At 35.4% G+C, this 23670-nt stretch overlaps 1 protein-coding gene across 3 annotated transcripts in view; it reads left to right on the forward strand.

The window, feature by feature from the left end:
• The window catches only part of NUP35 (nucleoporin 35), a 35364-nt gene extending 12831 nt beyond the window's left edge, over positions 1-22533 (forward strand). For 2 of the 3 annotated variants that reach the window (XM_045480435.1, XM_045480436.1), the window contains exons 5-9: positions 15942-16083; positions 18614-18683; positions 19482-19610; positions 20660-20824; positions 21875-22533. In XM_045480435.1, coding sequence (XP_045336391.1) covers positions 15942-16083; positions 18614-18683; positions 19482-19610; positions 20660-20824; positions 21875-21952 — 584 coding nt within the window. In that variant the 3' untranslated portion in view covers positions 21953-22533. The remainder of the gene's footprint in view (positions 1-15941; positions 16084-18613; positions 18684-19481; positions 19611-20659; positions 20825-21874) is intronic. The other variant, XM_045480437.1, reaches the window with a different exon arrangement.
• Positions 22534-23670: the final 1137 nt, after the last annotated feature.

Genomic DNA, 23670 nt, shown 5'->3' on the forward strand with positions numbered 1-23670 from the left:
TCTGGGGCTTGATCTCACAAACTATGAGATCATGACCTGAGCTGAAATCAAGAGTCTAACGCTTAACCGACTGAGCCTCTCAAGTACCTCATAATCTGTGTTAGTTTAAATTTGCTGCCTTAACAGATTATCACAAATTTAGTGGCTTAAAACAATACAAAACTTTTTTTTTTTTTTTTCAATTGTAAGTAATCTCTACAACTGTTGTGGAGCTTGAACTTGTAACTGTGAGATCAGGAATTTCATGGTTCACCGACTGAGCCAATCAGGCACCCACCCCTGTTTTTTCTTTTTAAAGATTTTAAAACAGATTTATTTTCTCACTTTTTTTCTTTGCTTTAGAGCTCGGGTGTCAGTAGGGCTGTGTTCTCTTCGTGAGGTTCTGGGTATTAATCCACTTTCAAGCTCATTCATGTTGTTTGAATTTACTTCCATGTGGTTGTAGGATTGGGGTCCCTGTTTCTTTCCTAGCTGTTGCCTGGAGGTGTTTCTCGGCTTGTAGAGTCTGCCCTTATTCTTTGGCTTGTGACTCCCTTTCCATATTCAAAGACAGCAGTGGCAGATCAAGGTCTCTTTTATACTTTGAATCTCTCTGACCTCCCTCTTCTCTTGTATTTCTGACTTGACTTTCCTGCCATCTGCTGCTATTAAGGGCTCATTTGATGATATTGGGCCTACTGGAATAATCCAGGGTAGTTCCTTATTTTAAGATCCAGCTGATTAATAACCTTCATTTTATCCAGCAGTACCTGGACTAGTGTACTAGGAATTCATTTGAATTACCAATGAATTAAACCAGGGGACAGAAACTTTGGGGGTATATCTTTAGATTTCTGTCTGCCACCTATACCAGAGTGAACAATTTAGGTGTGTTACCTCAGTCTTAGTTACATATGTGAGGTGGAATGTTCTGGGAGAGTTCAGGTATTAACAGTCTTAATCTGATCATGCAAATAGGTAGATGACAATGTTTTGTTACTTGACTAGTTGCTACAATAGTGACTCTTCATTATTCAATTGAGTCAGTTAAGTCATCCCAGGGACATTGAAAATGCAAAAACACAATGTTAAGTAATGTACTTCGTACTTTAAAGGTTCTCTTAGTTGTTTGAAAAGCATACATTATAATATTCTTATTGTTGTCAAGTAGAAGAGCACATGATTAAAGTTATTTAAACATCCTTTTGTTATTTTTCTCAAATAGTGTTAACTTCTGTGAGGTTCTTGTACTTTTAGAATTTTTTATGAAAATACAAGAACCATGGTAGGAAAATAATATGTATCGTAAATTGGCCACTGGGAGCCACTGCTGCTTCTACTTTGAGGTTAAGGAATTTATGTTTAGAAAGTCTTCATGTGGCATATGTGAAAAAGAATATTTTTGAAAAGATATGATGGGCATGAGGATCTATCGTGTGATCAATAATAAGCAAAAAAAAGGGGGAAAAGAAGTTGACTTGAGAAAATTGAAAGGAAAATGTAGACTTAAAACTTAGAGCTATTTTTTTTTAGCTCCTATAGTGTTAACCAAATGAAAATTTCTTGTATAATTTGTAAATTTTAACTTTCTGAGATAGACCACTTTTATAAAGAGATATCATGGGGTTTAGTGATGTTAGTGTGTTTATGCTTAGGTCTTTGTGTCCAATAAGGAGTTTTTTGTTTGTTTTAATTTTGTAAGTGATGTTAAAATCTTTTTAAAAATTTTATTTCTGGTGTAGGGCAACCTTGGTCATATGATAAAGTGAGAAATCTAGATTAGAGAATTTCAGAAACTGTTTTCAATCATGGCATATTATTGCCCTGAGTATGTTTGGCCTGTTTCCCTGTCCGCACCTCTCCATTTTCTTCTGCTGCTATTTAAATATTCCTCTGTTTTTCACACTCTTTTAAATTTTTTCTTAATTTTTTTGAACTGCTTTCATGTATCTATCCGTTTTCTTCTCAAATGGTATACCACTTTTGTCTACTGAATTAGAATCCTTATTTATGTTAGCATATTGTTAATGGACTAAGTGTGTTATTCAGACTATAGTACTTTCCAAGTGTTTTTGTTGATGCTAGGAGCTCAGAGTTCTGATAGTGTTCCTAGGAGAGGAGGAAGAGGACTAACTTATCTGTGAGGGACCTTTTCCTGACACTTCTTTTTCTGATCTGGGTTAGCTGCTCTTACATGTGCTTCTGTACAGCTGTCTCTGCTTAGCTCGTATCTTTCTCCACTACTGGACTGTGAACTCCTTCAGGACAGAGATTCTTTCTGTATTTTTCATTATTTACCCATCACAGAGCTGGTTATAAAGGGACCTCAGTAAACATTTGTTGACTGAATGGGTTGATGGATATAAACTGTAGTGAATTGAATAGTGGCCCTGAAATGGTATGTCCTTGTCTTAATCCCCAGAATCTACGACTCTTACTGTGTGGTTCAAATAAATAGTTAAGGTCTTGAGAGGAGGAGCTCCCAAGGAAATCTTGAAAATTCAGGAGAGAGCAGAGTAGGGAGAAGGTAATCTTGATAATTACCTAGATGGTCCCTAAATTCAGTCATTAGTGTCCTTAACAGGAAAGAGAGATTTGACACAGACCTCCAAAACATGCAGTGGATTAGGTGATGTGAAGACAGGCACAGATTGGAGTGTTGTCACCACAAGCCAATGAACACCAAAATATGCCAGCAGTAACCAGAAGCTAGAAGAGGCAAGCGATGGATTCTCTCTGAGTGCCTTTGGCACACATTTGGCCCTGATGAAAATTTGATCATGGACTTCTGGCTGTGACAAGAGCTGTGAGACAATAAATTTCTCTTGTTTTCAGCCACCCAGTTTGTGGTAATTTGTTAGAACAGACACAGGAAACCAGTATATATGTATATAACGTTTTGAGGTGATGACATCCCAATACCAAAAAGAGGATTGGAATATTTGTGTCCAACTTGACATGGCATAGTTTTAAAAAAAATTACAATTAGAGTAGTAAACACTAACCTTACTCCAGATTGCTTTAGTTTTGGATGCTGCTGAAACAAATTATCGCAGATTTATGGCTTAAAACAACTCAAATTTGGGGTGCCTGGGTGGCTCAGTTGGTTAAGTGTCTGACTTTGGCTCAGGTCATGATCTCACGGTTCATGGGTTCAAGCCCCGCATTGGGCTCTGTGCTGACAGCTTGGAGCCAGGAGTCTGCTTCAGATTCTCTCTCTCCCTCTCTCTCTGCCCCTCCCCCGCTCACTCTCTGTCTCACTCTCAAAAATAAATAAACATTAAAAAAATTTAAAATAAAAAACTCATTTATTACATTAAAATTCTGGAGGTCAGAAGTCTAATATTGTCAATGGGCTGAAATCAAGGCATCAATAGATCTGTGTACTTTTCTGGAGGTTCTAGGGGTTAATCTTTTTTTTTTTTTTTTTTTTTCCGTCTCCTTTCTAGCTTTTAGAAGCTGTCCATATCTCTTGGCTCATGGTTCCCTACCATCTTCGAAGTCTGCACTAATCAGTTGGGCCTTTCTTCTACCACTCTTTCTTTCTCCATTTAAGGAATCTTGTGATTATGTTGGACCTACTAGGTTAATCCAGGATAATATTCTCATTTAAGATCAGGTGATTAGCAGTCTTAATTCCATGTACATCCTGTATTTCTTTTTACCATGTAATGTAACATGCTCACAGCTTCTGGATATTAGGATTTGGACATCTTTGGGAGACCATTTTCTGCTTAACATACTGATTTTTTAAAATTAGTCACCAAAATTTATTTAATCTCATGCCAGACTAACCATAGTACCATTGAATAGAGTCTAGCTTTGGTGGGGATAATATTTTCTATTTTAGTCAAAATAATAAAAGCAGATAGTTTTTAAAAATCAAACAGTACTTAACTATGTACAATGAAATGCAGCATTCTTTAGCCTTATTCCTCCAGAACCAGTCCAGACCTTAGAGCTATTCCTTTTGGAATTTACTTTCATTTATCTAAATGAGATGCTACGTTAGTTTCAAATTACCACAAATTTAGTGGCCTAAAATAATTCAGATTTATTCTGTTGCAGTTTTGTAGAAGTCAGAAGTCCAGAATCAGTTTCCTTGGGCTAAAGTCAAAGCGTTGGTAGGACTAGTTTCTTCTGGAGGTTCTAAGGAGAATTCATTTTCTTTTTTTCTCCCAGCTTCTAGCAGTTACCTGTATTCTTTGGTTTGTGGCCCCTTTCATCTTCAAAGTGTATCTCTCCAATCTCTGTTTTCATCATCACATCACCTCTATGGAGTTAAAAAATTTTCCTCCCTCTCCCTTTTTTAAGGGCACTAGTGGATATATTGGGAGCCCACCTGAATAATCTTGATAATCTTCCCATTTCAAGATTGTTAAGCACATCTGCAGAGTCCCTTTTGCCATATAAGTAAAATATTCACAGGTTCCAGGTATTAGGATATAGTCATGTTGGAGGTCCATATATTGTTGGAGTCCACCATATATGATTATGTGGCTAATTGATTGTCAGTTTTCAATGTTGGTATATTATCTTAAGGTAATTGGAGTTTATCTTACCTCCACATTATCTGAATATAATTATATCAGACTTTATTCCTTTGTCAATGTTTGTTATGACTATATAAACACTTTTTTATGCTTAACCAAGTAGTATAATTTATCTTTTCTCTAAAATTTTTCTAAGTTAATAATTGTATTTTTTCCCATTTGTCTAATTTTCTCTGTGCCATCTACTCCTTTGATTTTAGGCAAATGTCGTTGCTAAGATACATATCTGAGCATTTTAAAAATGCTCAAAGATAGTTTCAAATAGTTTTTTGTTTCGCTTTAAACTGAGAACTCTCTTTTAGCCTCTGTTTGGGCTGTTTCCTGTTTGAGCATAGTACACAGCTATCTTCCTAGGACTTGCCTTGGCAAGTTTCTGAGCTATTTGCTCATTTTTGTAGGGAACATATTTGAGTAGCTTTCTAAGCTTGTGAGGGAAATGAAATTTTAGACCTCATGTTGACTGAAATGCTTTTTTTTCCCCTCCCTCCCCTGTCTTCACACCGGATTGCTAGTTTGGCTGGGTATTGTATTTTAGGTCAGAACTTTGGAGTCATCATTCCATTCTCTTTAAGCTTCTAGTGTTTTGTGGAAGTCATGTGTGGTAATGATTTCTTAGTCTTTGTATATGGCCTGGTTTCAAAAAATTTAAGATCTGTGGTTAGTATTCTCAATTGCACAACTGTGCTGTCGCGTGGGGCTTTTTCATTTGTTTCTCTGGGGAATTAATTGATCCTTTAAGTCAAGATACTTACCTACAGTTTGGGGAAATTTTCCTGTATTTGTTCAATAATTGCTCTTCTTCTTTCTGTTTCCTACTTCTGGAATTCCTTTGGTTTGTAAGCACTGCAGAGATACTTTTTCTCCCTTACATTGTCTTTTATATATGTATTCTACTTTCTGAGACATGTCTTCAGTCTCAGCTTCCAACTCTTGTAATAATTTATTTTGTCATTTTTAATTACCAAAAACATTTTTGTTGTTGTAGATCTCTGAATGTCTTTAAAAACATAGTTTCCTTTTCTTGTTTCATGGGTAAAATGTCATTCCAGTGAGAATAATGTTGGTCTTTTTTATTCTTGCTCATATTGTTTTTTAAGCTTTCTTGGTAGAGGCATATTTAATTGAATGAGACACTAAAAAGCTCCTTGGAATCTGTGCATGTGTATGGATCAACATTGTCTGGAAAGTGGAAATTGGTGGCTTTTTTGTCTCTTACTGGACTTTCCTGTAAGGGGAATGGACCGTCAGTTAAATTTTTGTTGGGGAAATCTCTGATTTCAGCATATGTAGGTCTTTTTTTCTTTTAAGTTTTCTCAAAGAAGAATTCTTTATATTGAGCCTTAATGTTTGTGTAGGTGGTCTGAATTTAGAAAGGGGAGAAGTCTCCTTTTCAATATGCAGACTTTCACTTAATCAGTTTCCATACACTTGTTCTCTGCTGTGATTAGACTCACTGGGTCCTGAGCCATGTAGATTCCTTTTCCTCAGATATTAAGTCCTTGGTGTCATCGGGTCGAGTGGCTGAATGATAGTCATCTGGCTGCTTAAGATGAGGTAGGACCTATCCTCTCATTTCTTATTGTATACACTTTCAACTAGTTTTCTTTGATTTCAGCCAGCAGCCTCTTTCATACCTTCCATAGTTCCTGTGTTCTCAAAACCTGAGGCTTTCTAGAATGATTGTCATTAGGTGTCTGACAGGGATGAGAGGTGAATACAAGTGTTCAGTTCACCATGTTTGATTGGGTGTTGTTATACACATTGTTCATTATGTTCTTGGGTACAATGAGTTTGTTAAATTGAAAAGTCTGAGGACACATTCCCTATAAGATTGCCCTCACTTCTGATGCCAGTTACAAATTTGGAGGTCCCCAAGCCTACCCTCACTTCAGACCAACTGGCTACAAATGCAGGGATTTCCAGCCCTACTCTAAGATGTGATAATTTACAGGAAAGACTCAGAACCCACTGAAAGTGCTATGTTTAAAGTTACAGTTTTATTAGAGCAAAACAGTATAAATTAGAGCGAAAGAAAGATGTATAGGGCAAAGTTTGGGAGAGTTCCAAATATGAACCTCCCATGGCATGTTACCCTCTATGAGAAATAAGCCCGCTAACCCAAAGGAGGGACGTGGAGACTCGGAGCACAGTGAAGTGAGGCTTTAATCAAGATTCTTGCAAGAGTGGGTGTCTGATAGGCATGCTCCCTACAGTTACAGCAGACAATGTATCTTCTCGTGTGCAAGTCCCTCCCCTGATTCCTCATTAGCTGAGTTACAGAGGTTACAGCCTTACCCAAAAATCACTTATGCCCATGTAAGGCAAAAAGTACATTCCTTGAGGTGATGCAGAGACTTCAGTTCTTTGGCGCATGCTCATTGCAAAGCCCGCAAAATGGAGATGGGGACGGGGGGGGGGGGGGCCGGGGCGGGGAAGAAGAACCCGGAAGTAAGTGTCTAAGGGTTTGGGACTCCATTGGGGGGGGGGGGGTTGTACATATTTCCAATAGGTTGTAAACCTATTGTTAACCAGACAGCACAGCCTTTATTTGGTATTTCTGAAAGTGAATCATTTCACTTCCAACACCCTCCAGAATTGGTATATGGTGCTTATACTGGCAGCTAGGGAAGTTCACTGAAGCCTTCATGTCCAGAGTTTTTATTAGAGTTTCATTAAGTAAACATGACTGATTGAGTCATTGATCAAGTGGCTCAAATCAAATTTCAGGCCCCTCTGCCCCAAGGTGGGATGATAGCATGTGGCTCAAAGCTCTAACCAGAATCACATGGTTGGTTTTTATGGTGTGACCTGCCCCCCATCCTGAATCACCTTGTTAGCATAAACTTATCAGGTGCACTTGAGGGGCTTGCCATGAATAACAGGGGAAAGTCTCCTGTCTCTGGGGAAGTTCCTAGGGTTTAGAGGTTCCCTCCCAGGAACCTGACAAAGGTCAGACCTCTCTTTGGGCTGAGGCCAAATTCTTTTTTTTTAATGTTTATTTATTTTTGAGACAGAGAGAGACAGAGCATGAACGGGGTAGGGTCAGAGAGAGAGGGAGACACAGAATCTGAAACAGGCTCCAGGCTCTGAGCAGTCAGCACAGAGCCCGACGCAGGGTTCGAACTCACGGACAGTGAGATCGTGACCTGAGCCGAAGTCGGATACCTAACCGACTGAGTCACCCAGGCGCCCGAGGCCAGATCTTTATTGCACATAGAGCTACTTGGTTTCATGGTAAGAAGGAACAGCACTGTCAGGAACCACTTTTTTCCCAAGTTTCTTGTGCCGTATATCTGTTTAAAATTTATCACTCTTTTTATCTCCATTTATGTTAGTGGCCTATTTTGAAATAATTAAATCTATTCTTTAATTGAAGACATTTCATAAAGGGTAATAAGGTCTTTTGCCCTCTACTTTAATTTGATCTTATGAAGAGTGTTTGAATAGTAATTTACCAAGGGAGACACATTACAGTCCAATTTGATGTGGTTTGATAGGTGTACTTTATTTTCATCTTATAAAGCTTAGCATGTGGGTACAAGAAGTCTGATTGAAAGGAAGTAAAATCAGTGGAGCAATTAAACATTAACAAGGTGGGGGGCAATTATGCTAAAGTTATGTAAATAGTTTTAGATTATGTATAAGTAATTATGTTTTTTAGAGTAGTTGACAGGGCAAAAATTAGATTGCTTATTCGTTTGAGACTTAATTTTGATTTGTTTTATTTTTAAAGGTCATAATGGTTGTCTCATTTTGAGCCTTCATTTAATTTCTTGCTTGAAGGTTATTACATGATGTAGCATAACTAAATTGAACCTTTTTAATGGTAATACACAACATAAAAAATTGGAATTGGCTTTAGATTTTATATTAAAATGCCCTTTACCATCTTTTGTATGTTAAAGGCATGTCTTTGTGGTAAGAACTAAATTCATTTAAAAATACCTTTTGTGTGCTTTTGCTTATTTCCTAAAGGGATAGTTGATAAGTTAGTTGATAAGCAGACACTTGTCAAAGTAGCGAGTTACATTTTAAATCATCCTCATTTAGGGGCGCCTGGGTGGCGCAGTCGGTTAAGCGTCCGACTTCAGCCAGGTCACGATCTCGCGGTCCGTGAGTTCGAGCCCCGCATTCGGCTCTGGGCTGACGCTCAGAGCCTGGAGCCTGTTTCCGATTCTGTGTCTCCCTCTCTCTCTGCCCCTCCCCCGTTCATTCTCTGTCTCTCTCTCTGTCCCAAAAATAAATAAAACGTTGAAAAAAAAAAATTTTTTTTAAATCATCCTCATTTTTTTTTAAGTTTACTTATTGTGAGAGAGCATGTGTTTGCACGTTTGTGCCATCAGGGAGGGGTAGAGAGAGAGATAATTAATCTCAGGCAGGCTCCACACTGACAGTTAGATGCAGGGCTCGAACCGCCACAAACTGGGAGGTCATGACCTGGACTGAAATCAAGAGTTGGATGCTTAACCAATTGAGCCACCCAGGCACCCCAAATCCGCATTTAAAAAATGTGTTGTACTTATTAAATGCATCTGTGATGATGAGGAAAAAGAATAATTGGTAGATAAATGTATTATAGCATGTATGTAGTTTGATTCTTTTTTTTAAATGTTTATTTATTGTTGATAGACCGAGTACGAACAGGGAAGGGGCAGAGACAGGGAGACACAGAATCTGAAGCAGGCTCCAAGGTCTGAGCTGTCAGCACAGAGCCCGATGCAGGGCTAGAACTCATGAACTGTGAGATCATGACCTGAGCCAAAGTCGGATGGATGCTTAAACAACTGAGCCACCCAGGCACCCCACAGTTTGATTTTTTTCAATAAATTGTATTATCTCTTTTATTAAGCATGAACTTGGTTTTAAAATTTAAATCTATAAGACTCAGCCATGTAATACACTGAGATTCCATTTCCTTCTTGTATACCTTTTGTGTTCTCTAGAGTTAATAATGATTGCATATCATCATTTGCTTGGTTGCTTTTATAAAAATATTTGAATATTCATTTTTCAAGCTTTCTGGCTACTGAGCTATTTTTTGTTAACCTGGTTACTTGATGGCTGAACGTAAGCAATCTTGAGCATCTTTCCTTGTTTCCTAGTAATGTCTAAGAATGTTCTGTTCTGAATTAAATAGATTCTTCAATAATCGTTTATAGAGCTGAGGTGATCTGAAACTTTTTTCTGAAAGAAAGGCTGCATTACTAGGTTAAATTAGATTAATTGTGGGTTTCTACATTTGAGTCCAATTAAAGGACATGGATGCAAGTTGTATGACAGTTAAAAGAGTTAAGAATTTTCAAATCTAGGTGATCATATTTTTTCTCTTTAATTAGAATCACATTGTTGCATTATAGTTTTTACTTGATTGATTAGCTTTAACTTTTGATACTGTTGAGGGTATAGTTTTGGTTTACTACTTTTTGGAGGCAAGAGATGGACATCATTCCTGGAAATCTTTCAGACTTTATATATTTGTGCCTTCAATGTAAAAGAAGTACCAATGTATGTACCAAGTACATCATTTATATTGAAGTTTAGTATTGTTAAAATAGTTAACTTTTGTGAGTTTTTGTCTAACACTATTCCATTTTATTATTGGAGTAACAGGTAAGTCTTGTGGGTATAATAACTAAGGGAAACTAACATTTATTACAGGTTTAAGATACAGTTGACATAAAACGTGTATATGTTTAAGGTATACAGTATGTTTATTCAACAAGCGTATGTTGTAGAATGACCATTGTGTTAACTTTCAAGTATATAAAACGATACTATTAACAATAATCACCATGGTGTTGTTTAGATCCCCAGTACTTATTCACCTTATGACTGGAAGTTTGTACCCTTTGACCAATATCTCTCCATATCCTTCAGCTCCTAGGCCATAGTAACCACTACTCTACTCTCTGTTTCTCTGAGTTGGGCTTTTTTACATTTCACATATAACTGAGATCATACAGTATTTAGTATTTGTCTTTGCTGACTTCTTTCACTTATCATGCACGTCATGTTAATGGCAGGATGCCATCCAAATGGCAGGATTTCCTTCCTTCTCATGGCTGAAAAACATCCATTGTGTATGTGTACCATCTCTTCTTTATCCATTCATCCACTGAGGGACACTTCGATTATTTTCATATCTTGGCTAATGTGAATAATGCTGCAAGGAACATGGAAGTGCAGATACCATTTTGAGATCCTGTTTCCATTTTCTTTGGATCTATATCCAAGAATGGGATTGTTGGATCATGTGGTAGTGCTATTTGTAATTTTTGAAGAATCTCCATAGAGTTTTCCATAGTGGCTGTACCAATTTATATTCCCACCAGCAGTGTACAAGGATTTCCTTTCCTTCGAATCCTTGCCAACACTTAGCTCATGTCTTTCTGATGATAGCCTTTCTAAAAGGTGTGAGGGGATATCTCATTGGGGCTTTGATTTGCATTTTCCTGATGATTAGTGGTTTTGAGCATCATTTTGGTACCTGTTGGCTATATGTATGTTGTCTTTGGAAAAATGTCTATTCAGTTCCTCTGCTGACTTTTTTTGCTGTAGAGTTGTATGAGTTTCTTATATATTTTAAAGAGTAACCCCTATCATATACGTGGTTTGCATATACTTTCTTCCATTCCATATGCTGCCTTTTCATCTTGCTAATGATTTTGTAGATGCTTTGGGTAAGTATGGACTTTAACAATATTAATCCTTCCTATCTGTGAACGTGGTATATCTTTCCATTTGTTTTTTCAGTTTCTTTGATCAGAGTCTTGTGGTTTTCAGTATATAAATCTTTCATCTCCTTGGTTAAATTTATTCCTATGTATTTTATTATTCTTGATGGTATTTTAACATTTATTTATTTTTGAGGGACAGAGCATGAGCAGGGGAGGGTGAGAGAGAGAGAGACATACAGGATCCCAAGCAGGCTCCAGGCTCTGAGCTGTTTGTTAGCACAGAGCCAGACACGGGGCTCGAACTCACGAACTGCGAGGGTATGACCTGAGCTGAAGTCGGAGGCTCAACTGACTGAGCCACCCAGGCGCCCCTTCTTGATGGTATTTTAAAGGGGATTATTTTATTTGTTTTTTAGTTATTAAATTGTAGTCAACGTGTAGAAATGCAACTGATCTGTGTGTTGGTTTTGTATTCTGCAACTTCACTGAATTCATTAATTAGTTCTAAAGGTTTTTTAGTGGAGTCTTTAAGATTTTCTATGTATAAGATTATTTTATGTGCAACAACAATTTTGCATCTTTCTTTCCGATATGGATGCCTATTATTTTTTATATTTTTCTTACTTGATTGCCTTGATAAGGACTTCCAGTACTATGTCAAAAGGAGTGGTAAGTGGGCACCCTTGTTCCTGATTGTAAAGGAAAAACTTTCAGCCTTTTCATCACTGAATATGATGTCAGATGTGGGCTTATCGTATATAGCCTTTATTATGTTGAAGTATGATCCTCCTATATCCAGTTTGTTGAGCATTTTTATCATGAGAGAATGTTTTGTTTTTGTCAAAAGCTTTTTCTGCATCTATTGATGATCATCTGATTTTAATCTGGCATTTGTGTCAGAATAATGCTGCCCTGGTAAAATGGAAACTAACGTTTATTGAACCTATTAAACATACTCTTTCAGTTAATCTTCTCTATGTTGGATAGATGTTAGATACACATTTGTGTTTTGTGTTCTTCATATGTAAAAAGCAGAAGCTAGGTTCTATCTCATAGAATTGCCTTTAGGATTAAATATGAATACATGCAAATAACCTGTAATCCCACCTTGAACATAGTATAAATGCTCAATCCTTGTTAGCAATTATCATTAATATTGTTACTGTTTTTTTATTTTTTGTTGTAATATTTGGGAAGTAAGGCTCAGTAACTCTCTTTAATTGTGACATTAAGTTATAGAACTATAGTGTGAACTAACTACAAACCCTTTTACTCTATTCCCACTCATCTTCCCGTGATGCTCTCTAGCAAGGTGAATGATTGGTTCAGGGGTAGCAACACTAGCCTTCTGCCATCCAGTCCAATCCTTTCTGGGCTTCTGACACAATTACGTGTTACCTTCCTCAAAGCAAGGTGTTGTACTTCCTTCTCCCCCATACATTAAAGATATTTTCATTATTTTTTTGTAATTCACTAGCAGTTGGAACATGAGGATCTAAAATAAAATAAGAATGTTCCAAAATAGATTGCAGGGGGGCTGTTTAGGTTTTTCCTTTTTAAAATTTACTCTGACCTTTTAAGTGTTGTATCTGGAAAGTAACTTGATTCTCCAGTCCTTCTTTGTTACGGATTAACAGCGTGTCACTGTGACTGGTCGTTGAATGTGTTTCTTTGTTAAGAGAACTTCTTTTTGTGTGGTTCTAAGAAAATCATTCTGTATTCATGAGTAGGAAAACTCAGTTACCCTTTTTGCATCTCAGCTTTGGATTTGAATACTAGCTTTATTGCTCATTTCCTAATAGCAGTTCCTATGTGCATTAATCAAGCATTTTTAAGGTATATACAATGTACTCAACCCAAGATCAGCATTTACCAAAGTATGTGTTTTATGAAGGTAAAATGTAGTCATTATAGTATAGGAAATTTTGGGTTGAATAAAGTTTTAAATATTTCTTTATTGACTAATCTTCACAAGTTTTTTTATGTGCATTATAAATCTCCCATCAGGATAATATATGGCCTTTTATAAAACTTAACACACTAGCTCTTCACCCCCCCCCCCCTTATTTTTTTAAGAATATACTTTGAGAACTCCATTTGACTACAGACACTTTGGAATGTTAGGTTGATTTTCAACTCAACTGGGAATTCAGGACAAATGACATGACTAAGCAGCAGATACACAGTTAGAATATATTGAGCAGAGAACCTCCAGAAAATCAGTAAACGTGGGTTGTGAATGATGTACAAGGCCCTGTAAAACAGTTGTCCTCAGGCTTCTTGGTTGTAGGATCCTTAATACATTCTTAGAAATTAAAGGCCAGAGAGGTTTGGGGTTATACCTATTGATAGTTACTGCATTAGAAATTAAAAAAATATTTTACAGTATGTATTAATTCATTTTAATGTAATTTATTTCATGTAAACATAAGGAACTTTAAAAAATAACTTTTCTACAAGAAAAGATTATGATGAGAATGACATTGCTTTGTGTTTTTCAAATTTTAATGTCTGGTTTAAAATAGAGTTGAATTCTCATATCTGCATTTTTTTTCTTTAAACATTTATTTATTTTGAGAGAGAGAGCACGCGCAAGGATGGGAGGGGCAGAAGAAGAATCCCAGTATGCTTGCGCTGTCAGCATAGGAGTCAGATGCAGGGCTCGAACCCACAAACCATAAGATCATGACCTGAACCGAAACCGAGACTTGGATGCTTAACCTCCTAGACACCCCCTTATATCTGCTTCTGTATTCAATCTCGGTGCTTGATTGAATGCTTGATTGAATTGCATCAAGCATCCTTTGGAAAGGTCCATTGTACTCATGAGAGAATTAAGAGTATAAAGGCAAATGAAACCTTAAATCACTATGAAAATAACTTTGACTTGGCTGATCCCATCAAGAGAGGTTGTAAGTTATTCAGAGTCTCCAGTCCATACTTGTAGAATTGCTGGTGTAGTAAATACAAATGTTAACTAGATTACTTCCTAAGAGCTTGTCCTTTGAATTTGGATTGCATAGATTGGAATTTTGGCTGCACTTCTTGACGTTATTTAACATCCCGTTTCCTAATTCGTTAAGTGGAGTTACTAATAGAACCTACCTTGTAAGATGGTTAGAATTAAATAAACTTAGACCTGTAAAATGGTATAATAAGTACCATGAAATAAATAAATGAAATGTTGCTGTTCATTATTATTTCAAAATTTTAGTCCTGTTATGGCACTTTTGTTCACAATTTTCCATTGGCTTGCCAACTCGTTTGAGGTAAAAGCCAAAGCCTTTACTGTGGCTTACAAAGTTGTTTTTTTTTGGGGGGGGGGGGTCTGATTTTTTTGTTACCTCTCGCTGTGCTCATATACTTGTTTTGACCTCACATCCCCTCTTCACTGTCTTGTTCATCAAACACCAATCATATCCTTTCTTAGGTCCTTTGTATGGGATTTTTTCTCCATTTAACGTTTATTTCTTCAGATACTGGCATGTTTTGCCCTCCCCCTTCTTTGGGTTTTTATTTTAATGTCACCTCAGCAAAATCTTTGTTTCATTTAATGCTTCCGTGTATGTATATAGGTACACACTGCTTTATCTATTTTTCTGTAGGATTTTCCTTCCTTCCTTCCTTCCTTCCTTCCTTCCTTCCTTCCTTCCTTCCTTCCTTCCTTCCTTCCTTCCTTCCTTCCTATTTGAGAGAGAGTGTGAGTGCAGGAAAGGGAGAGAATGAATCCCAAGCAGAGCCTGACCCAGGGCTTGATCCCACAACTCTGGGATCCTACCCTGAGCTAAAGTCAAGAGTTAGACGCTCAACCAACTGAACTGCCTAGCTGCCTCAAGGAGTTTCTGTTTTCTAATGTACTAGGTATTACTTATTTGTCTCTTTTCTACTAGAATTTAAGCTCCATTAGAGATAGATGGGGTTTTGTTTATTTTTTTATTTTTTGTTTTTTATTTTGGTCTTACTTTTCATTACTGTGTCTTCAATACCTATAATGATGCTAGCTGTGTATTTAGGCACTGAAAAAATATTTTTTTTTTGAGTGAATCATTATCATTACTGCAAAGAGTAAAGAATGGTTTCCACTTCTCAGAAACGTGTGGTTTCAATAGGACAGTGCCTCTGAAATAAAATGAACATGTAAAGCAGTTAGTTTGGCATTTTGGACATGTAGAAGTACTCATTAGTTGGTAGCTGTTATTGAAGGATAAGCAAAGAAAGAACAGAATTAGACATTTAAGTTAGAAATTACCTGAGTAAAAGAAAACTGCATTTGCATCTCAGGATCTAGGGTAGATACTGTTTAGGGACATATTGAAAAATATAGGTTGGAAGTATATTGTGGAGCTTCTTGGATTATTCTGTAGGTAATGAGTTATTGCATAATTCTAAGGCAGACGTGCTGTGATGAAAGTGGTAGATTTGGAATATGAATCCAATAGTAGTCCTTGAGGTTGATTGGAGACCCTTTTGGTATAAGCTTAACTGGAAATTAAAACATTAGCAAATTTATAAAAAATAAAACTTTTACAAAATCATAAATTATGCTCAATTATTAATGACCTGAAATTGTACAGTAGTATAAAATGATCATTTGATTACAAGTTGCATATCTTGAACTATTTATGCAATTGCCAACTTTTAATATATCTTTTCATTTACAACCAAGAGCTTTGATTTAAAATAAACCAAGATGTTTATATTGGTAACTAACTTACTAAATATACTAATATAGGGCAAAGTATGTTTAGTCCAGCAAACATTGGTCAGCCACGAAAGACAACATTATCTCCTGCACAGTTGGATCCTTTTTATACTCAAGGAGATTCACTGACTTCTGAAGATCACCTCGATGACACTTGGGTAACTGTGTTCGGGTAAGGTTTCTGAATCATTTACCTTCCAAAAAAACTAAAAACCAAACACTCCTTAACATTTCATAATACATATTATCAAATGTCCCCCCCCCCCCCCAAAAAAATATTGCACAGCAAACACGCATGTACCCACCACCTACCTTCTACAGTTGTTAATATTTTACTTCATTTGTTTTATGTTCCATTAATTCATCTTTCTTTGTTGGTACATTTCAGAATAAGTTGCACACATTAATACAAATCACGCTGACACTTCAGCATGCTATTATTAATTAGTGTTCAGTATTTGTTGATACTTTAAAAAAAAATTATCTGCTTCTCAGATGTATTTTCTTTAGTGTATTTGCTGGATAACGGAACAGAAATCCTTCTTTAGACTTACGAAGCTCCCTTCTTTCCAGTGGTTATTCTCCCTCAATTGGACTTAACCAGTTTGGAACTAACAAATTGAATTTCATTTGTGTATAGATATGTGTGTGTGTGTGTGTGTGTGTGTGTGTGTGTGTGTATGCATATATGTCACAAGGTTGGTACTTTATAGTCACAGGATATTGGATATTAGTAGACATTATACATGATATTCCTGGATACATTTTGAATAGATTTTTAGATCCAAAAAAGTACTTTAAAGCATTTTGGAGATCATATTGCATCATTTCCATATGAGAAAACTGAGGTGTTAGACTAAGTGATTTATTCAGGGGTTTACATATAGTTATTAGTAAAGTGTCAGCAAAAAACCTTAGGTCTTTTGATTTTTAAGTTGTTACTGTTCATGCCATGCTACATAAGGTTTGCTTCTGAAAGTGTGATAGGTCATACTGATATTGGACATTACTATATTTAGTTTTGGGGTAAAAAATACAACAACACTTGAGCTTCTTGAAGAAAGAACAATGCACAGTAAATGTTAGTGCATTTGAATAGACTATGTATGTTCAGTTTATTTAAAATTTAAAAATTCAAAAGTAAATGTATAAGAATATACAATGAAAAGTTTTCCTTCCCACTTGTGTCCCCAACTACAGTTTTTCTCCCCTTTAAGGCAGTAATTGCCACCTGTTTTTTGTGTCACCTTCCAGAGAGAGTCTATGTGTTATTGATTCTGTTTAGGTAAAAAAGCAAGATCATTGCTTTCCTTTATTCCCAGAAAGCCCATGCATAGCTCATAGCAATTGGATGGCTTCTTGACTTTTTTCTTTTCCTTTTTGTGTTTAAATTTTCATACTCTCTCACAACATGGCTATGTTTTTGAATTTGGGTGTCCAATCCCAAGTCTGTCAGGCTCAGTAATGTGTCACTTTTAAGATTCCGTAGTAATTGGATAAATTACTTGAATATCTTCTGCTAGTCTTTTTCTTCATTTTTAAGATACACACTTTTCCACCTATTAACTTTCTGTTGGTTTTATGTTTTAGTAACCCTCTGTATGAGTTTGATTGCGAGAACTGAAATGTTTTCTTCTAAGAGATAAAATATTTTATTTTGACTGTTTATAGGATAGTACATCTAAAATATATATGTTCTTTGATAATTTAACTTTTTCCTACTGACTCAAGGTCATCATGATATATCATTCGTTGTTTTGGGGTGGTTCTTTTATAGGGTATTGAAATGTTTCCACTCAAAGTGGTCGTAGAGTCTTAGAATTACATTTTATTTTTCAGGTACCTCCCCTCTCTTGGAACCGTTATTTCTCTTTCATTTTTATTTTCTTCAGCTCTTCTTTGTAGGCACTTTGCCTCATTTGTTGCTTTGAGGTTAGAAATTTTATATCCAAACATACATAACATAAAATAAAATTTCAGTCCTGAATGCAAGCTCTCGATAACTAAAGCTACTGGTTAAGGAAACTCCAGATTTTCAACTTAAAATAGCTTCATTGTTTGGACTATAAAAGTAATAATACCTCATAAAATATTTTTAAACCATAAGGAACTTTATAAAGAAGAAAAGAAAAATCACTTAAAAATTTTCAGAGATATATGGCTATTGAAATCTTGGTAACCACCCTTTTAAATGTTTCTATACTAATGATGCTGGTATTGATTTTCATTTTTCATTTAGAACTAAACTTCTGAATTTTCAGTTGGTACTCAGTGTGTAAATAATATGACCATATAATTTAAAATGCTTCTCCTTTTAATAGCTGTAGTATACCTAAGTATTTCTCACACACACATAGACACACGCATATATGCCCTCGTAGAATAAATTATATACATAGCTGTGACATGATAATTCTTTTCTAAGAGTGTGATAATGGCAGTGAGAGTGGAATTTTAGAGATTTCATATGTGGAATCTGGGGATGGGGAAGAATGACTGAGTCAAAACTAATTTTAACATATTTGCTTTTGAGTAATGGGCAATGATATATTTAGCTGATACAGAGGAAAACAGAATGATCAGGGATCTCCTATTAATATTCTAGTCCATTGGGGGAAACTTATCTTGAAATACTTATATGTAGGGTAATTTGCATTTGTATATATTATGGAAGTTGACTGTTTGGACAACTCTTTTTTCAGGTTTCCTCAAGCATCTGCTTCCTATATATTATTACAGTTTGCACAGTACGGGAATATCTTAAAACATGTGGTAAGGCTTACTTCTTTTCAGTTCAAGATTTAGTGTGAAGAAAGAGAAGCTGTGAATTGTGGGAGACTTTGCTCCTGAATATTGTCTGCTTTTTTCCAAACTTAAAAGTTTTTCTTTCTTCTTTTAAGTTTTCATTGAATATGTCTGTTAGAGTCTAGAAGGCTGGAGGTTGCATAGTAGTTAATAAAAGGGATAAAGAGAGAAGATAAGAGAGCGAGAATTTCATGCTCCCCCCCTCTTTCCTTAAATGCTTCATAGTCTCTTAACAAAAATTACACCAAATATTATATAACTGTCTTCCAGTATCTGCTTGTTTTATTGGAGATGAAAGAAAAGAGAAGTTCCTTATTTACAGAGTTCATAGGGCTTTTTTAGCTTGTAGAGAGCTTTTTAAAAACAAGTATCTTACCTTGTCTTACCTATAACAAGTTATAAATAACAAATCTTTTTTTTTGTTATCAGGGATTGACTTAATTCCTACAGAAATAATATTGATGAATACAGTTTTTAACAATTTCATAGCAAGGGTTAGTAAGATCTTTTTATAAGAAACAATTAGCTTTTGAGAATTACTTTCAGAGAATTTTTGCCACGTATTCTTTATATTGGAGAATTGAGAGGTAGAAATTATTGAAACTGTTTAATAGGATTTTTGTTGAATCCTAGCATTCAGTTTGTTATGGGGCATCAAATAAAAAGTAGAAGCATATATATCTTCTTATCTTTGTATTTTCTAATAAAATTCATGGTTAGGTTTTATATATTTTATGTTTTAAGGGACAACTTCATTCTTTGCAGATGTCTAACACAGGAAATTGGATGCATATTCGTTATCAATCTAAACTGCAGGCTCGGAAAGCCTTAAGCAAAGATGGGAGGATTTTTGGAGAGTCCATCATGATTGGTGTAAAACCATGTATAGATAAAGTAAGTTATTGCTGATGTAAGGAAAATGGCTTCATCTGTATGAAGAGTACAAGTCTAGGTATAGACATTGGCAGTTATGTCACTTTGCTTCACTGTGCCCCTTTTTCTTACTTCGTAAAATATGATGATGTTATAGTATTGTTTTCATGGGAAGCCAAATTTTTAGTCATGGGACTTTAGAATTTAGAGGTAATCCATCCTGACTCCTTCATTTTATAGATAAAGAGGCCAACAGGACTTGGGTAACTTATCTAGAGTTGTTAAAGGTACGATCTAGATTTTAGGTCTCCTAACTTCTAGCTCATTCTCCTGTGCAAAAGCAACATAAAAATCTTTAAATACTTCAAAGGAATGCTGCTCTTTCAAAATGAAATACTTCACATGAATGGTAACAGGGTTAACTATTTAATGGCTGAAACTTTTTAGTCATTTTATTTTAAAATGTTTAAAAACTATTATATGCCTATAAATAATACTGAGAACAATTTATACTTCATGGCTTGTAAAATCATCATAATTGTTCTTTAGTAATTATACATGAACTTCTGTCTACCAGGCACTGTGCTCATATATACACATTAATGCGCAAAGCAGGCCTGGCTCCTGTTCTTACAATCTGTGGTTACTTTAGAGTTCTGTAATTATTATATTATGCTGTAACAGATGTTTGTAGAGGCCAGAGGAGAATCTGGGGTTCCTGGCTACTGGAATTTCATGCCCTACTTCCCCCAGGATTTCCCCAAGAATCTTCTTTTTTCTCCTTGAGGGTTTTTCATAGTATTTTTTAGGAGATTTTTACTCTTGTGAGTCTCTAGTCATCTTGAGGATGTTTGAGATCACTGAAGTGAGCTTTCTGGTTGAGCATTAGATCTCAAATACTAGCTAAGAAGCATGTATTGCTATATCAAGCCTAAAATTGTTTGAAAGTTTAATTAGATCAAATAAAGTGTGCCTCTTTCAATAAATTTTTCTTTTTAAGTAGGGTGTAATAGTGGATAATAGCATATTATGTTTATAAACAGAGAAGTTCTTTACCTTTCTTTCTCCAGAGTGTTATGGAAAACCATGACAGGTGTGCTTTGTCATCTCCACCTCTAGCCTTTACACCACCAATCAAAACTGTAGGCACACCAACCCAGCCTGGAAGTGCTCCTAGGATTTCTACCATGAGACCTCTTGCTACAGCATACAAAGCTTCTACTAGTGACTATCAGGTATTTTAAGAATTAGATAAAGATAAACTTGAAAAAGTGAAATGCATAGCATGTTTAACCATTGGATTGTGTGCCATTAAATATTTCTTATGTGATTGCCTTGATGAAATCCCTATAAATTTGCATTCTTAAATTCCTTATTTTAAAAATTATAGTTTTGGCCAATTGAAAACTTACCTTGAATTTAAAAAAAATTTTGCCATTATTTAAAACATTTTGAGAGTTTTAGTTTTTTCTAAGTTATACTTGCATACATTAAAGTTTCTCTTATGAACATCTCTGGTGTGAGGGAATATTAAAAAACTTGTTGAACTGATGACTAAATCTGATGGTCTCACAAATGAAGAACCTCACTCATGTTGGAGTAGCTGTAGTTATCAAAGAGACCATTGACCAGCTCCCATTTCACTGTTTCTCGTTTCAAAAAAGTTTAAAGGGAAAGTTCATTATATTCATTGAAGAATGATAGAAGTATTATGACTCTCATTCAGTATGTTACTGTCTCCTACCTAATTAATCAGGTTCTGAATTTGCCTAGTCACAGACCTGAAACAGCAAATAAAACATTTTTAATTTAGTAAGATAGAGAGTGACAATTTAGTCTTTTGATTTCCCCTGAAATTTGGAGACTAGGACTGGATTTTTCATTAAGGTTTTCTTTTAAACCAGTCCTGTCTCTTTTATAGTAGGCTCCATGCCTGGTGTGGGGCTTGAACTCATGTCCCTGAGAACAAGAGTCAGATGCTCTGCCGACTGAGCTAGCCAGGCACCCCTAAGGATTTTAAAACCCTCATTTCTTGTAGCTTTTGTATTGTTTGTTCAGTTTTCTGATATAAGGAGAAGATATAATTTGTCTTGCCAAAGGAATAGGATTTTGTGCTTTAAAGCATAAAGTTGTTCTAACTAAATCCCTGTCTTCTTCTTTAAATATACAATTCGGTACCACAAATGCATTTAACTGTTTGGCTCTTTTAAATTAGCCATTAACTCTAGAATTGACATGATACTTAAGAAACTATAGCCTAACAATTATGTGTGCTTTTTTAATAGGTTATTTCTGACAGACAGACGCCAAAAAAAGATGAAAGTCTTGTATCCAAAGCGATGGAGTACATGTTCGGCTGGTAGTATAGTAAGAGCTAAGAATCACCTACCACGGAGGAGGCTGCTACACTAAAACAGAGTTAGCCCAGTACTGCCAGCTTGCCTTTGGTTAGTTATATAACCACTCTTGGCAGTGCTGAATCGCTCTCTCTCACTTTCTTAGAAGCCTTTTTTCTTTAAGGATACAGTATATTTGTAGCTTGCACTTTAAAAGATGATTGAGATACGTTTTAAAGAAAACAAAAAATCCCTGTAAATAGGATTTTGTGCTTTCTGTGTTAGTGCATGCTTTAAGCACAAAAAACTCAGCATTGATTACTGTAAATTGTATAATTGAATTTGTGGTGAGGTTTTGTAGTCTTCATGAGTTGGTGGGGTGAATTTCATGAAGGGTAAACTATACAACTCCTAACAATACACAGAGATTATAATCAACCAATTTGAATTATGGTTTTTTAATTTAGATAGTATTTAATATTTTAATTATCCTTGTTTATATATGTCCTGTCATGGATTGTCATCTTTCAGTATTCTAAAGTCAAAAGTCTTTTTAAAAACCTACTAAAGTTTCGTGATAATAAACTTTGTCAATTCTATATATTAAACATTTTTTGAAAGTGATTTGTTATTTTATTAACTATTTAAAAAAATTTGAAGTGTCTGCTGAAATAGAGAAAATACATCATGAATCTCCACATACTGTAATCTAGCTTTAATAACCATATAACCATAAATATTTTGCCATAGTGGTTTCTTCTCTCTCCCTTGTGTTTAAAGCATATCTCAGATGTGATGTCATTTTAATCTAAGTACTTGAGGATATATCAAAAAAAGAACATTCCCACTTGTAATTATAGTATCAGTATCATACCTAACAGAATTAATAAGTTTCTTAATATCTAATATATAGCCCATTAAAAAATCTCCCAGTTATCTCCAAAATATATTTATGTTTGGGTAGTACAAATCACTATCTAGAGAAGGTGTACATGATATATTTGATTATTTTGTCTTTTAAGTATCTTGAAATCTAAATTAGCTCCTGCTCTCTTTACACTGTGACTTCTTGAAGGAATTGTGAGAGTTGCCTACAGTGTCTCATAGACTGAATGTGGTCAGTTGCTTTTTTTGTTTAACTTGTTCTGTCATTTATCCCATATCCTAAAAGTTGGATCTAGGGAAGATTAATTAGATTCTGATTTCTTTTTTTTTCTTTTTTGAGCAACAATACTTGATAGTATGGTGCACTTTATATTTAATCAAGAGACATTTAATCTGGTTGTCCCACTTTTACTGAGGCTCAAATTGGTCATTGGGCACATGGGTAGAAGCCCAGCACCTTGTTGGAAAATTCTTCATAACGTTCTTGCATTATGTTTTTGAAAGCATACATTAGTGATATTTGCCTGAATAAGTTATTTCATTAAGGTTTGCAAAATGATTTTCCAAATCTATTATTTCTGTTGCATTTATTACCTGGAATTCTTTTATATATAAAAGCTTTGCTCCACCCACTAGGGCTATTTTGTTACATGGAATATATTCATACCAAAATGGCAGGATAAATATTTGATCCTTTTCCTTTGTTATTTTTCAGAATAACTGTTGGTGCACTGGAAACTCTAATTGGTGTCCAGTGAGTTAAAAAAAATGTTTTTCTCTGCAGTATCACTATGCACTTAGAGCGTTTTTTTGTTTTTTTGTTTTAAATTCATTGTGTTAGTCACTTGGTGTCATTAGTC

The sequence above is a fragment of the Leopardus geoffroyi genome, chromosome C1, assembly GCF_018350155.1.
Source record: "Leopardus geoffroyi isolate Oge1 chromosome C1, O.geoffroyi_Oge1_pat1.0, whole genome shotgun sequence".
In the NCBI taxonomy this organism is placed as follows: domain Eukaryota; kingdom Metazoa; phylum Chordata; class Mammalia; order Carnivora; family Felidae; genus Leopardus; species Leopardus geoffroyi.